This window comes from Ursus americanus, chromosome 35 (genome assembly GCF_024610735.1).
Source record: "Ursus americanus isolate L20-20 chromosome 35, mUrsAme1.1.p, whole genome shotgun sequence".
Taxonomy (NCBI): domain Eukaryota; kingdom Metazoa; phylum Chordata; class Mammalia; order Carnivora; family Ursidae; genus Ursus; species Ursus americanus.
The window spans coordinates 17031761-17047509 of NC_142161.1; the positions used below are offsets into that span (position 1 = coordinate 17031761).

The following is a 15749-nucleotide window of genomic DNA, read 5'->3' on the forward strand; positions in this document are numbered from 1 at the left end:
CCATGAAGAGGAACTGAGTGATTTTAAATTTTCTTCTTTTTTTTAATATACAAAATTTTAGACAATGGGCAAAAAATGTGTTCAAATTATCATAATCTGCAGAAATTCTTGTTAATAATCTGCAATTAAAGTTGATTTTTTAAGGTTTGAAAATGAGTATGGCTGATCTAATAATATTAATAATATTGGAGGTGATTGTTAGGGTTGGTGGTTATAGTGAGGTATGCCCAAGAACTCATTAATAAGGGATATAAGATTGCCCTCTGAGACTTAAACATAAAATTAGCCATCATTGGATCACAGTAGAAATTTACAAAGTTAACTTGAAGAGACCAGATGACTCCCAAAGTGGCAAGAGCTGACTGCAATCCAGTGAAATGTGTTAACATCATCATTCATTGCATTCAATAGGCATTTTACTGAGCCCCTAATATAGGACAAGAACAGCTCTAGGCCTAGGGATACAGCAGTGAACCAAATATACTTGGTTCTTCTTATCGAGTTTACTACCTAGTAGAGAGATGAGTATCAAACAATCATATGAGTAGTTATTTAATTATACTCGTGAAACAAAGGAAAAGGATGGATTTTAGGACAACTTATAACAAGGAAACCTAGATTTGTTCAAGGGGTAAGAAAGGACTTTTTGAGAAATTAACATTTAAATTGAGTGTGAAAGACTAAGTAATCAGTCAGAGTTAAGAGTTGGGCTAGGACACAGGGAACAACCCATTAGAAAGTCTTGTGAAAGGGACAGAGGGCCCAAGTAGATGGAGTGTTATGACAAGAAGTGAGCGTTGTAAGACAGGCTAGAGAACTGGAAAATGACTGGAGATGAAGGCCTTGCAGGCCAGTTACAAATGTTAATATAATTAACCAAACCGATGGCATCAGATTTTTGTTTAGATCTCACTTGGTGTGTATCAACCTGAAAGAAGATTGAGAAACACATCAGTAGGAAGAAGGATTGAGTCAGGAAAGAAAGGACTGAGAATAGAGAGTTAGAGAGGTTCATCCAAATTCTGCCCAGGGGAAAGAGTAACCATTTGTTCAACAAATACTTCCAGATTTCCCTACTAAGTGCCTCGCACTGCAATATCGCGGTTAGCCGAATCAGATTTCAGGAACAGATGACAGATATCGCATTGTGAGGCTGTTTGCAGCTTAATATTCTTATATTCCTAGTTTCTCCAATGAATTTGTTAGGACAGTGTTGATTTTCACAGAATTTGCCCAGATGGAGAAGAATTGCCAGTTAAAGAACAGTGTGTAGCTATCTTATTAGTTTTACACAAGAGTCACTGGGCTCAATTTGGTTAATGTGAGTCAGCTTCTCAGCTTCTGAGATTCTGGAAAGTTGGATTTTTAGCCTATGCAAATAAAGGACAGACTCTGGACTCAGTGGATTACTCAACTCACTACCTTACACTGATGAGGTATTTAGTTGCTAATTGGTCTTCTCTAGGAAATACGCAGATACCTTTCAATTAATAGCGCCCCTCGCCTAACTTTTTTCTTGTTTTCCAGTTGGTGCTAAGTTTTATAAACAGTTTTATAAACAGAAACTTGGTAGATATGAATGCATTTTCCATGGAATATGTATAGTGACCCTAAAATTCCAGATACTGGTGCAAGTTATCGAAATAGGTTTCACACCATTAGTTTGTTCTCTTATTTATTCAACACATTTATTTTATTGTGTTCGTTATATGTGTATTATGTATAACTGGAGATTCAGCGCCAGGCAATAAAGACAATCTCTGCCTGTGGGTGTGGAATTCTGTGTAAACTTTGTGGTGATGCTTGTCGGAAGCATTGGTGACCATGATTTTATGTTGCCCAAGGTTGGCATAAGAGATGACTGACAATTGGATTTATTTTAATTAATTAAGATGTTAGCATAAATACTCAGAGGTAATTTAGTCAATTGAATGCACTTAGAGTACAATCTACTTCCTTGTTTAAAATAGGTTAGATTTAGCACAATATAAATTTACCCTTACTGAAGGCTTTATCTGATTAAGTTAGAACCATAAACATTTGTCATGTTTTGGACAATTTCCTACTTCATGTAAACAAAATTTTTTTTTAGGCCCAAGGAAAATTCCAGAAAGCGTGGAATCACTTTACCATTGCCATAGAAGTGGATCCAAAATGCTACTTAGCCTATGAAGGAAGAGCTGTGGTCTGTCTTCAGATGGGTGATAATTTTGCTGCAATTCAAGACATTAATGCTGCCATAAAGGTAAAAATCCACTTCCATGATATTATCATTAGCATCAGTTAACACCATTAATGAATAGGGTCATGTAACTTGTCTGTAACTGTTTAAAGTAATTTGTAGGGAAAATAATATTTGTATTTTTTTTTTCTCCCAGGAGCTTCCTAGAGTAAAGAGTTTCTATGGCTTGCCAATTTTATAACCTAAGTACATTTAAAATCCAAAATACAAACTTACGATAAATGTTGATTTCTCTCAGTAAATGCAATTTATAGTTTCATGGGACATCAATATTATTTTGTCATAAAAAAATGAATGTAAAACATAAAATAATGTTATGAGTTCAAAGGAACTAAAGAAAGAACAATACAAATCCCCAGATTCTTCTGTAGTGAAATTGCAAATAAAAACCTTGGGTTTTGTATACAGTGACAGAAAATCTTCTTTTCTTCTAGTTTTTGGATTCTGTTTCTGTAGAAACAGGCAGATTTTGTAATCTTTGAGATGCGAAAAAAGGAAAGCATTGAAAGATAATTGCTACTACCTAGTACAAATAAGCAAGTTAACTATTTAATTTATTTTCCAGTGTAACGGAGTCAAACAGATAAGCTTCCTGCTCACCGGGTCTATCCTTTGGAAAGGAACTGAGTAAAGCACTAAGATTATTTGTTTTATTGCAACCAAATCAACAAAGGGTTGACACCGAATCAACTTCATACTGAGTCCTTTCTCAAAATATTTGCTCTAATGGGGTTTCACCTGCACTATAAAATTACTCGTTTCCCATAAGTAGATTTCATAACATTCATTTTTACAGACATGAAATTGGAGATAAATACTGTTCCCAGATGCTAAGTACTCATACTATTATATTGCAGATCAATACTACAGCAGAATTCTTAACAAATCGTGGTGTGATTCATGAGTTTATGGGTCAACAACAGAATGCAATGAAAGACTATCAAGCAGCAATTTCTCTAAACCCCACGTATTCACTGGCTTACTTTAATGCAGGAAATATCTATTTTCACCACAGGCAGTTTTCCCAGGTAATGCATTTTCCTGAACATTTTCTTTCTGACACTAAATGCTTTCTTTGTTATATATAATTTCAAAACGCAATCCTTACATCGCAGGCTAATCATTCATTAGCTCTTTTTACGAAAGTTCTCTTTCATAAGAATGTTTGTAATTATTTATTACAAGTCCACATCTCTATGGATTTATTCTCCTCATTATCATCAACCATTCAACGCTCGTCCAGTAAACAGTGTTCTGGACTTTCCCCAAGTGTGGGCCATTGCCTTGCTGTCCATTATTGCCAGCTTCTGGCCTAGAATCCTCTCTCTGCCCCCACTCAGACAAATCACAGACTTGCTTCAAGACTCTTTTTCATTGATGTGATTATCTAACTCATCTTGCTACCTTTCCTAAATTTCAGTCACATGAGCATTTGACTGGGAATGAGGAGATAAGGATATCAGTTCTGGTTTTATAACATCTTAATCTCTTCAGGACGTCTGAAATGAAAGTGTTGGGTTATTAGATGATATTTTTTATATTTTGAATTTATTTTATTTGAACTGTAACGCACTTACACAATTCAAACTCAACCTTAACTTTTTATTTATATTCACTCTTTTGTTCTTTACCTTCAACTTATCTTGTTGTCTATGCTTGAGTCAGAAGTTTACTTCCTTTATTGACACCCTTTAACTTAACACTGATGAGTTGTCAAGGTTAGGCCGTTTCCCTAAGTACTGCTTCTAGCGGTACCCTATGTATTTCAGTCTGTAAATGTTCTTTACTTTTGTTTTCCTAAAATGTTACACCTGAAATGTTATTTCCCCCTTGACTGAAGAATAAATTAATAGGACACTTAAAATACCCAGGTGGAAGGGCTTTATATTTTCTAATTTTGGAGTTTATCGAGTTTTAATATGGTCTTATATATGCCAACGTAAAAAAAAAGATACTCCAGGGGCCTTTTCGAAAAAGAATTTCTACTATAAGGATAATAGAGTTAAAAATATCCATATAAGATCTACCTTATAAGTTATATTTTTTAATTTAGACCATATCCACACCTGTTTTTCATTTGGTTTATTTTGGAGTGAGAAAGGTCTAAGTGTCTTAAAATCAGTGTGCCCTCTGTAGTTTTCTTTACATCTCTTGTAATTTCTGCTTCATGAAAATTGCTGCCACATTATTATTTTATGTACAGATATTCATACACATTACATATGCATCGTGAATGCATTTCAAATGCCCTTTGTTTCTTTAAAATGCTCTTTGGAATAAATTCACTTTTATCTGATATGAAGGCTGTAACCTCTGATTTCATTTGGTTTGCTTTTGCCTGGTATTCCTTTGTCCTTCCCTTTATTTTCAGTGTTCAGAATCCTTTATTTCAGGTTCGTGTTTCTTTTATACAGCATAGCGTTAGATTTTGCTTTAGATGGCAACTTGAAAATACTTAGCTTTTAATAATAATAATAATAATAATAATAACAACAAATTTTGGTATGGTTGATCTTAGTTCTGTTATTTAATGTCATATTTCCTGCATAGATGTATTTGATATATTTTATTCTGTGGTCCACTTTATTAAATTATTTTCAAAGGTTTTCTGATATTTAGGAAGGTTTACAGTTTTGCTTTAGTGATTACCTTTATAAAAATACCTTTATACTCTTTGTTTCTTATTTCTTTAGTTTCTCTATTACGAACAACAATAAAATTACCATTTAATCTCTTCTTCCCTTACTCCTCCCTCTTATCCATTTGTTGATTTTAGTTAATAGTGTTCTCTTTTTAAGAAAATATCTATGTTTTTATTCTTAAATGTATGTAAGCTTACAGTGTCAGCTGGTGCTAGCCTTCCACTCTGTCTCTAGTCTCCCATTTTGCTGTGAGTTTCATTATTCCTCCACTGCCAAAGGGCTTAATATTTGCATACTGTTTTGTTACCCTTATTTCACGTTTTAGTCTTAGTTTTCCAGTTAAGTATATTTAGTTCTCATCACCAGGCTTTTTGCCAAAGTTTCCCTCCCGACCACTCATTTCTTAGTTGCCTGCAATTGGTCTTCTAGCAGAGTCCTGAGAAAGGGCTCATGAGAACAATATTCCATGAATTTTTTTAATGTTCATAGCTGTTTGCCTGAAGCGTTTACAACTTAAGGCAGCTTGTCTGGGTTTAAAATTCTGACTCACTTTTTCTTTCCTTGAGTGTCTTACGCGTTGTTTCACTATTTTCTGGTGTTGTATGTTGGTGTCAAAAATGATCTTTTTGATGCAAACCTGATTTTCATTCTTTTATCGGTGACTTCTTTTGGTCAAGATCACCAAAGATTTTTAAGTAAAAAGTTTTGCCAAGGTACGTCTCAGAGTTGACCATTTGGAGTCAGTTTTAAAATACACAGTGTGCATTTTCAGTATGCAGATTTCAGAAAAGTTTTGTTGAATTCAGTGTAAAAATTTTTTTGTTTCATTATTCTCTTCATTGGGAATGAATGCCAACTATTATATATAAGATGCCCCTTGACTTCTATATACCAATTATTTTTTCTCATGTTTTTTATTTCTTCGCTTTTGTTTCATTTTCTTTGCCTTTTTCACATCTGTCTCCTAAATCTTTCCTTGTTCTCTGAAATCTCTGTTATCCCCTGTGGACCTTATAGATCAGGTTTCTTTAAAAAAAAATTTTTTTTTTTTTTTTTTTTTTAGTTTCATCTCATTCCCATGTCATACCTTCCTGGCCACCTCATTTCTGAGATCCTTCATTTCTGATTTATTTTTTCTTAAATTCAATTGCTCCCTTAGCAATTTTTTTCTAGTTCATTTTGAAATGTCATGTTATAATTTTTATCTGCGTTGTAGCAATACCTTTTTATCTGGTGAGTTTTTATTATCTTTCCAAAAATTAAGCTATTTTTTTTTTCATCCTTGTTTTTACAACGAGGGCAGGCAAATTACTTTTGTGTTACTCACATTTGGATGAGATAGATTTTTTTCCTTGACTAGTAGCAGAGATTCTTATGGGAAGCAGGGTGATAAGCCACAGTAACTTGCCAAGTTGTGCTCCTTTTGATGCTATGACAAAGGACTTTACAAGATGTCCTCTCTAGCCCGGCTGGTCTGGGAAGGCTTCTACCTACCACAAGCTTTGTGTTTCTCAAAACTTTTCACAACCCTTGCCTTCTAAGACGACGTACTCATTTTAAGAAGTTGTTTTTATTGCTTGCATTTTCTGAGACCTGTAACCTCTGTGTTCTCTTGTGCCACCTAATACTGCCACCGTATCCCTTAATAAAATGATCACTGGGTCATCTTTATGTACCAAGAGGCTATGGTTCTTGTCTTTATTTTTCTGGAAAAGTTGAGCAAATATTTCCTTATACCACTTAGCTCTTCATTCCTTCCATCTTCGTATATCTATGATACCTGCCATGTATGAGGCATTAATAATACCCCGAGGAATGCAAAGCTAAACAAGATAAGAAAGGTTTTTTTCTGATGGAATCTACTTTTATTGGTGGTAGAAATGAAAATAAACAAGAAAACATTAGTAGTGATGAACATCGAAGACAGTCTCACGTAAGCATTATTCTATCAGTCTGAGCATATGTGTGGGACTACATGAGATCGAGATTGCCTGGATAGGTGGTATAGGTGGAGAGAAGGGGTTTAAGGAGCAAGGTCTGGGGTAACACCAATGTTTAAGACTGAAGCAGAGAGGAGATGCCAGAGAGTAGACTGAGAAGAGAGCATCTAGCCAGGATGATGGGAAGAAAAGCAGGAGAGTATGATAATACCTTGCGAATAATGTGCTTTAAGAAGGGAAAAGTGCCTTGTGTCAAATGCTGCTGGGAGAGGTCAAGGAAGAGGAGGTTGGAGGAACTCACTGATGATTTTGGCAAGAACAGTGCTGTGGCAGCGGTGAGACAGAAACTTAAATGGGTAAGGGTTGTGGAGGAAGTGTGAGGTGAAGAATTAGAGCAGCTAACTGGTTCAGGAAGTTCTGTGAAGAGAAGTAGTGAAATGAGAAGTAGAGAAATGAGGTGGAGTGGGGTAAGGAGTTCTTTTTATTTTGTAAATATGAAGGATAGTGATTCATGCTCCTACGTTAATAAAAAATGTAGTAGAAAAGACAAAATAGTTGGGGCAGGAGAAAGTGGCAGGGATAAGTAGGATCAAAATCTTTGAGAACTGGGGGTAAGTTTGGAAGTTCCTGGGTTGGCCTTTGAAGGGAGCAGAACACACTATTGATTATGTCATGAGGGAAGGCAGAGAGCAGGGGCACAGTTGAATGCAGACAGGCAGATTTTGAGAAGTAGGCATTTCTACTTACTGATTATATTTTCTCTATGGAATACGAGTATCAGTTATCAGTTGAGAGTGGGGTGGACTCTTGAAAAGGGGGACAGGGTGGCTAGGAGCTCTGAGAAGAAAAGAGAAAATGTGAAATAACTGTTAGAGAGAGTAGCAGGGTGAGCATACTAGGGAAGTGTAGTAGGATTACCAGACAACATTAAGCTCTCATTTTAGGCTCATGGTTATGACATCAGCGGCAACATATCTTTCTCTTCCTCACTTCTTTCATCCATCAGTCATCTAATCCTGTCAGTTTTGCTTCTTAATTTTTTTCTCAGGTGTGTGCCCTCCATTCTGTCCTACTGTCATTGCCTTGGGTTAGCTCTTATTCTTTCCCAGCTTAGATCATGCCTCCAGGCAGCGAGCGCTGTGATGAGTTTAGTTGACCTCAGCAGGGGAGCTAAATGCTGGGACAGAGAATAATCTAGGGTACAGTTCTGTAAGGCATGAATGGGATTGTTGCAGGTCAGACCTCAGTGGACAGTTGGCAGGCTAATGTTTTCCCAGGTGGACAGGCCAGGGTCAATGGCCTTAAACTTCATGAATCTTAGACCACCTCTGGTTGGGTCCTAGCAATGTTTCCCCGTGTTGTGGAGTTAGTTAATGAGATAAAGACAAATAAAATGCCCAGGTCAATTTTCTGTTCCCATAAATGTTTAAGATCCACACAAGAGGGAGACTCTCACCTTTTAAACTTGTCTTTAATAACTCCATGGGTATCATGTATAAAACTGGTTAGATTTAAAGTGTATTTGAACTTTGATTTTCTTTTTTTTTCTTTTTCTTTTTTTTTTTTTTTTTAGTGTGGTTCTATTTCCCTGCAATTTGGGGACATATTAATTGGGCAAATATTTCATCTAAAATGTGTTCTGTCCTCTGTCTTGATATATACTGGTTGCTTGGGCTTCCCAGTGCACACCCCCTCCAGAGTTAAGAAGACTTTGCAAGGAGTTATGCAGCTATGCTATATTTTTGTATGCTCGAGGCCTCTTTGTGGAGAAAATGGCTTTTGTCCCCTGCTCCCCCACCTCCTCAACCTTTGTTTCTCACTGTTCTGGAAGGAAGATTTAGGGGCAGGAAGAAGGGTCCCTCAATAGATCAAATAATTTCTAGAGGGTTCAAATCTATATATGTTCTGGCTTCTTTTATCATTAGTTAGTGACTTAATAATTGTAAATCACTTTTGGATGAGCTGTGTGCATGCATCATGAACTAGGGGTGACTTTAAAAAAATAACTGGATCTGCTTTTTAATCAATTACAGATATTAGGACATTAGACCAATTGTTAAAAAACGAAGGCCATCATTTTAGTAGGAGTCTTGGGCCTTAATTGTTTCAGAGCCATTACTCCTATACTTCAAGTTACTTCTTTAAACGTATAGGCTTTTATTTTCTAAGCAATATATTTTGGAAGCTATAATAGAAAGTTACATTGTTCACAGTTAGACACATTATTTTGTGTTACTGAATTCTTTTATCTTAGCTGAGATAGGCATTTGCTCCTACCTGATTGAAGTCATGTTTTTGTGATGTAGAATAGTGTGGCCTTTACTGATCATTTACTGGTTAATTAAAATGAAACCTAAATTACTTTTTGAAGAAAGTCTTGGCCCTGCTTGGAGTCATTTCCTTGCCTCATTTCTGATGATTGTGAGTCCAGCCTTCTGTTCGGGAGTGAATTCTCTTTAAGCTCTTCACAGAAGGATGTCAGTTCTGCCACCATCTTAACAGATCCTTCTACCACACTTAGCTGCCACATAGAATAGTTCCATCCAAAAATGAGACGGGTTACACAATCTTGATTAATTGCCTCTTGAAAGTCAAAGGCAGCAAAATTCACGGAGAATTGCCTTAGGGCTATGTTGTCTCTCCATTTGTAGACACCGGGAAGAAATGATACATCAATAATAATTGAGTTGAAATAAATTGATATTTCGAATATATATGGATATTTTGTACATACTTTACCTATTAACCTCACTTAATCCTAAAAGCAACACTGGAAGAAGAGTTCTATTTGTTACTTCCATTTTACAGAGAGGAAAACTGGGGACAAAAAGAACTGAAGTTACTCACCCAAAGACATGGAGATAACAGGTGGAAGAGCCAGGATTTGAACTGAGAAATCTGGCTCCATGGGTTGGGCTCTTGGCCACTGGGCTACCAGTGTTCCATTTCACTCATGATGGAAGTGAATTGAAGTCAAATCCCTGGGAAACATAGAGAAAAACAGTTCAGTGACAGAGACAGAGAAAATGACCAGAGAGGTAAGAGAAAAACCAGAGAGACACTCTTTCCTGAGGACAGAGAATTTATAAAGGAAGGAGAGATCAAGAGTGTCCATGCCCCAGAAATGTCCTGTGACAAAAGAACTAGAAAATGTCCGTTGTGCTTGAGGACATAAGAAGCCTTAGCAAGAGCAGAACTCACAAAATAAGGGGAGATGGATAGAAGCAAGATTGTAGTATGTTGGGAAAAACTGAGTGGTAAAATATTGGAAAACAACCAGTACTGTTAAAATGACTTTTCCTTTAAGTGAAGTAAGTTTTAAAGTAGGAGCCAAATTTTTAGTCATCACGGAATTAGAGAAGGGATTCCTATCTTGAGTAGTAGGATATCTAATCAGCATCTGAAGCTCTTTGTGGTGAAAGACCATTTAAAAAACTTTCTAACTTATTATTCATCAATATGTTGCTAAAACAATATAAACAAGTTACTAGAAATATGCTCTTGTGCTGGAATGTCGTAGCCACGTCCAAGTGCTCTACAAGTTACTAATGATTTACTCTAAGTTTCTGTACTTTAATCTCTTTATAGAGCTGTAGTTAATGATTTCTCGGGCTAAGACCCCCAAACCAGTCTACAGACCACACTTCGAAGGGTCCTTTTCAGCTCGATGATTAGTAGAGAGTAATCTGGAGTCTTTCTTCTTGACAAGTTGATTTTTCCCCTCTCTCTTCCTTCTTCATAACTTTCATAGTATCACTAAGTTTTTATCCCTTTTTGGTATGGTTTAGAATCTTATTTGGAAAATCCATTTAACTTTTTAGCTCTTAGAGACTCCGCTTTTATGTGAAGAATGTTAATTTTCTAACATATTTTATCTTGTTGTGACCTTCTTTTCTAATTTATATTTTACCTTTTTTCTGGTGCTGTATAAGGATGGGGGATTTGAGGGGTAAGTAGTGGAACCTTTCACCTCAGGAAGGAGTAGTATTGTATCACTGACATCCTTGAGATTTGCCAACACATGGTGATAACAAAAAGCAAACTGACTTTTGGCTGGTTTTATTATTGTCTTTTACACTGTCCACAGACAATGCACTTCTTTTTCAACTCTACCTGGGATGCCGTGCTGCCACTACCCCCTTGGCTTGCCCATGTCCTTATTTTAAATTAAGAGCAAAAGTGCTTCAGATTGCTATACAGCTGCCAGTTAAAATATATTCAAATTATCATCGTCTTCACCCTTTCCAGGCCAGTGACTACTTCTCGAAGGCTTTAAAGTTTGATCCAGAAAATGAATGTGCTACCATGAATCGAGCTATTGCAAATACAATATTAAAGAAATACAAAGAAGCAAAAGAAGATTTTGCACATGTGGTTGAAAGCTGTCCCTTCTGGGCTGCAGTATATTTTAACAGAGCTCACTTCCACTGTTGTTTAAAGCAATATGGATTAGCTGAGGAAGACCTAAGTAAAGGTATTTTTGTTTTATAATTTTGAGGTAAAATCACAGTATGTTTGTTTTTAGACAATAAAAAGAAGGAAATCATCAGGTCTATCTATCTAGGTAAGCTTACCTAAGAATTAATTTTTTTTAAAAGATTTTATTTATTTATTTGACACAGAGAGAGGCAGCCGGCGAGAGAGAGAACACAAGCAGGGGAAGAGGGAGAGGAAGAAGCAGGCTCCCAGCAGAGCAGGGAGCCCGATGCGGGGCTCGATCCCAGAGCCCCTGTCTCCCTGAGCCGAAGGCAGACGCTTAAGGACTGAGCCACCCAGGCGCCCCTGAATTAATGTTTTTTATATATCATATCTTTAATGCCATCAGTATAGATTCCTTTATGGAATAACTTAAAGCGTGGATAAGCTGAGATACCGAAAATCACTAGGGAATCCAGACAAAAACAATGCCAGCCTTTCAAGGAAAGACACTGTACTGTGTTCCTCAAGTTAGTTGTCTTAGAAAGACTTAATATTTTTAATTTTACTAAATAATTTCTTACATTTGAAGAAAATGCTTTCAAATAAGCAATGCTGAAGTGCTTATAAAATTTTCATTTTTAAAGCATGAGACTGTTTTCCAGTGTTATCATAAAACATAACATGAAATGTTTTTCTTTTACAGCCCTGTCTTTGAAGCCTGATGACGCTCTAGTCTATAAGCTTAGAGCAGAAGTCCGCGGTAAAATCGGTCTCGTCGAGGAAGCTGTGGCCGACTACGTTCAAGCGCTCAACCTTCAAGACTCTGCCTCGGTGGTGTGATTACAGCGACCATGGTTTCTGCAGCAGTCCACACAGCTCTTCTTCCAGAAATCGAAACTTATTTGTTGTTTAAAGGGTTGCACTATCTTCATTATTGCATTCATTATGTTTTCTTATCTATATAACCCTTTAACTCATTTAAAAAATATACTTATATATTAATTCTAAAACTTCCAGGTCATTTTCTGCATATTTGAAAAAACTAAAAATAATTTCTTCTTAGGGCGCAGCATTTAAATGGCAATGTTTCTTATGGAATGTTAACATTTAAAATATTTTCTTTAAAGTCAAATAATTCCTTTTGAAATAATATAATCTTCATGATTATAGAAAAAGTGTCATTGACCTTTCATCAATACCTCCTCAAAATGTATTCAACAGTATCCAGGTCTAAAAAAAATTAACACAGAGCTGATGGCTATAAAGAAATTAAGTACATTTCTTCTCCCTTCCTGTAAACAATGTCTACACAGGCCCGTGTTCTTCCTGGTAGTTCTATTACTCCACCAGATAAACATGTTTCTCTTTTACATGTTTCCTCCCTTCCAGCATAGCACCTTTAAAAATTTTGACCTCTCCGTTTCCTTGATATAGTTCTTTTTGCCTCTTTGATGCAAGTTTCATAAACATATATAAAAACTTTGTATACACTTATAATTAGTGCTTCATAGAAGTTAATGAGTAAAAATTAAAGGTAGCTAAAAATTCTGTATAGAACGTCTCCAAAGGATCCTTGAGTGAACCAGAGAACCCCTTTTATCTTACTGATAAGAACAAGATTTCATTCACATTTGCTTCACTCACTCACTCTCCTTCTTCATTTCATTTTTCTGGTACATCTCTAGCTCCTCAGAGACTTGTTTTCGCAGAGATCAGACATTTGGGAAAGAATACCTCTATCTACTCAGTTTCCTTGTTTTTAGTTTGATGTACCAGATTCTCACGATCGATGGTTGATTTTCATTTGTAAGCCACTGTGGGGATGCTTCACACTATTTCAGGATAACCTTCTAGGCATGATATGTGGGGTCCATATGAGGACTGGGTCACCCCGAGCGATTTGTTTCGGATGGTCAGTCAGACACATCTAATAAGCCACTTTGGATCTCTTGCCTTCACTTGTCTCCAGACGGTTTTGCCCCAGCCCAGGCCACAGGTGAGATTCAGACCGAGCTCATGTGCCCACAGACAGCCCCTTGCGTCATGCTTCGCGTGGCCCTGCCCCAGGGCACCTGTGTTGGGTGGCTGCGGGGTTCTGCCAGTGCTCGCCCAACTGTACCATGGCTGTACAGGGGCCTAAGTCCCTGTCAAATGAACCTCTGATGATGGGAGAAAGAAACTAGTAGGTAGATTCTTCTCCCTGCCTTCTCTTGGCGTGGTGTCCTGAGACACTCAGTGTATACAGCCTCCCAGAGGACGCTCCCCGCAACAGTCTTCAAAACCTACCCGTGTCCCCGCTGGTACCTTCCCTGCCTCACTCCCTCTTGTCACCGCTCCTACTTTCCCTGGTTTGCACGTCTTGATAAAGTCATAGCACAGAAGCATTCGCCTCTGGTTCTGCTTTCTGGGGTAACCCAGGCTGAGACCACGAGTAATTTAATATTTTTTCTGATTACACACAAATACTTATAACGTGAGGCAGGACTGATACAAACCAAAGGCCATAATAGTATAACTGGTGCGAATCATGTCTAACTTGCCAAAATGCTACATGTCCCCCTGTCCACGTCCCGTTGGCACCCAGTTTCTGTGCACACTGGCCGTGTCCGGAACACACCAGCACTTTCCACCTGAGGCATTTCTCTCGGTGCACACATAGGCCAGGTCGGAACGCCAGGGGAGTCCACGTCACTAGGAGCCACCTTCAGCAAGCACGGGTGGAAGGTGGGGAGTAAACGCGCTTTCTTGACTTTAGGGGCATACTGGTCCCTGACTTCTCCAACTGGCTTGAGCCCCCACCCCCATTCAGTTGCCCACCATACAACCTCCTCAATACATACCCCTTGTCGGCTTCCCTCTTCTTGCCCTCCTCGCTCCTCCCCAACACCAGCTTGCCGGAACCTCCTCCCAGACAAACCTCTGGTCCTCAAACCTGGTGTCGGGGTTGGCTTCCGCAGGGATGGATCTAAGACAGCACCGCCGAGGAAGAGGCGCTGCAGCCGGATCCCGAGCAGAGGTCAGTGCCTGTGGCTGTTGGATTGAAAGGCCCTCCATTCAGACTCAATGTCAGGACAGAGATAGAAATGGGAAAATAGGGGCTCTGGGGTGGCTCAGTCGGTTAAGCGTTGGCCTTCGGCTTGGGTCATGATCCCGGGGTCCTGGGATTGAGCCCCACATGGGGCTCCCTGCTCAGCGGGGAGATCTTTTTTTTTTTAATTTTTATTTATTTATTTGACAGAGAGACAGCCAGCGAGAGAGGGAACACAAGCAGGGGGAGTGGGAGAGGAAGAAGCAGGCTCATAGCAGAAGAGCCTGATGTGGGGCTCGATCCCATAACGCCAGGATCACGCCCTGAGCCGAAGGCAGACGTTTAACCGCTGTGCCACCCAGGCGCCCCAATAAAAAAGATCTTAAAAAAAAAAAAAGTAATGGGAAAGTAAAGCATGTTTGGAGAGTGGCTGGAGCAAAGTCTTTGTGAGGAAATGGTGTCAGGAAAATACGCTCACGTAGAGTAAGACATGAAGAATCCTTAGTGCTAGACAAAGGGGCCAGAAGGAGGAGTTAAGGCCTAACTATGAGTGGGGTGTAATGTGGACGTGGGGTGGGGAGAGTGACCGAGACGTTTCTATCCCCTTCATTCCCTCCATCTCCCTGCAGCCTCACACTAATGGACTGGGGACATTTTATCATCACCAGATGGAAACTGGCTTATGAAAACTGATCAGGGCTCTGCAGAGAGAGGTTTGCCCTGCATGTTTGCTGTATGTGCTCCACTCTGACTGCAAGTGAGTCTGTCTTTTCTGAGAAGATCCAAGGCAGGTAAAGGAGGGACAGTAGGGTACAGGAAGGATGGAGAGAGGATGCAGACCAAGGGAGAAAGTGATTTCCAGGAAACGATGGGAGTTAATCAGGCACAGAGGACCCCAAGGGAAGAGGAAGGAGACGTCTGGATTCTGTCTTTTTCTTATTAGCTTGAGTAATGTTGATGTCTCCAGCCGATGAGCTGAGATGTATCCTTCCCACCATCAAGGGACTTAGTGATCACATCCAGCTTATTTATAATACATATGCAAGCACACACACACACACACACACACACACACACACACACACCTTTTACTAATGGTAATCTCTGGGAAGTAAAATTGGAGGGAGAAAAGGAGATTTTTTAAAAATCTTTTTTGTCGTCACATCAAACTAGAAGAGTAGTAGGATTACAAGTGGCTTTTACTTTCAGTTTTACTTTCAATTTCTGTAATTCAGTGTTGGTTTTTTTTGTTGTTGTTGTTCATTGTTTTTTTCTTTTTTTTCTCTACTAGAATCTAAGCTCTATGAGGACAGGGACTTAGTTTTTTTTGTTTAGTGCTGCATCCTTAATGCTTACACTGACCAAAAAAGAAGAGATGTTCAAGATATATCTGTTAAAATAAAACAAATTACAAATGCAATGAATCAATATTACTGTGTAGCTATTGTGGTGAATTGTTTGCTTGTCATATGTTCTTT

At 38.3% G+C, this 15749-nt stretch overlaps 1 protein-coding gene across 2 annotated transcripts in view; it reads left to right on the forward strand.

Moving 5' to 3' along the window:
- The window catches only part of TTC6 (tetratricopeptide repeat domain 6), a 178727-nt gene extending 166425 nt beyond the window's left edge, over positions 1-12302 (forward strand). For both annotated transcript variants that reach the window (XM_045800386.2, XM_087858961.1), the window contains 4 exons: positions 2093-2245; positions 3100-3270; positions 11073-11298; positions 11947-12302. In XM_045800386.2, coding sequence (XP_045656342.2) covers positions 2093-2245; positions 3100-3270; positions 11073-11298; positions 11947-12083 — 687 coding nt within the window. In that variant the 3' untranslated portion in view covers positions 12084-12302. The remainder of the gene's footprint in view (positions 1-2092; positions 2246-3099; positions 3271-11072; positions 11299-11946) is intronic.
- Positions 12303-15749: the final 3447 nt, after the last annotated feature.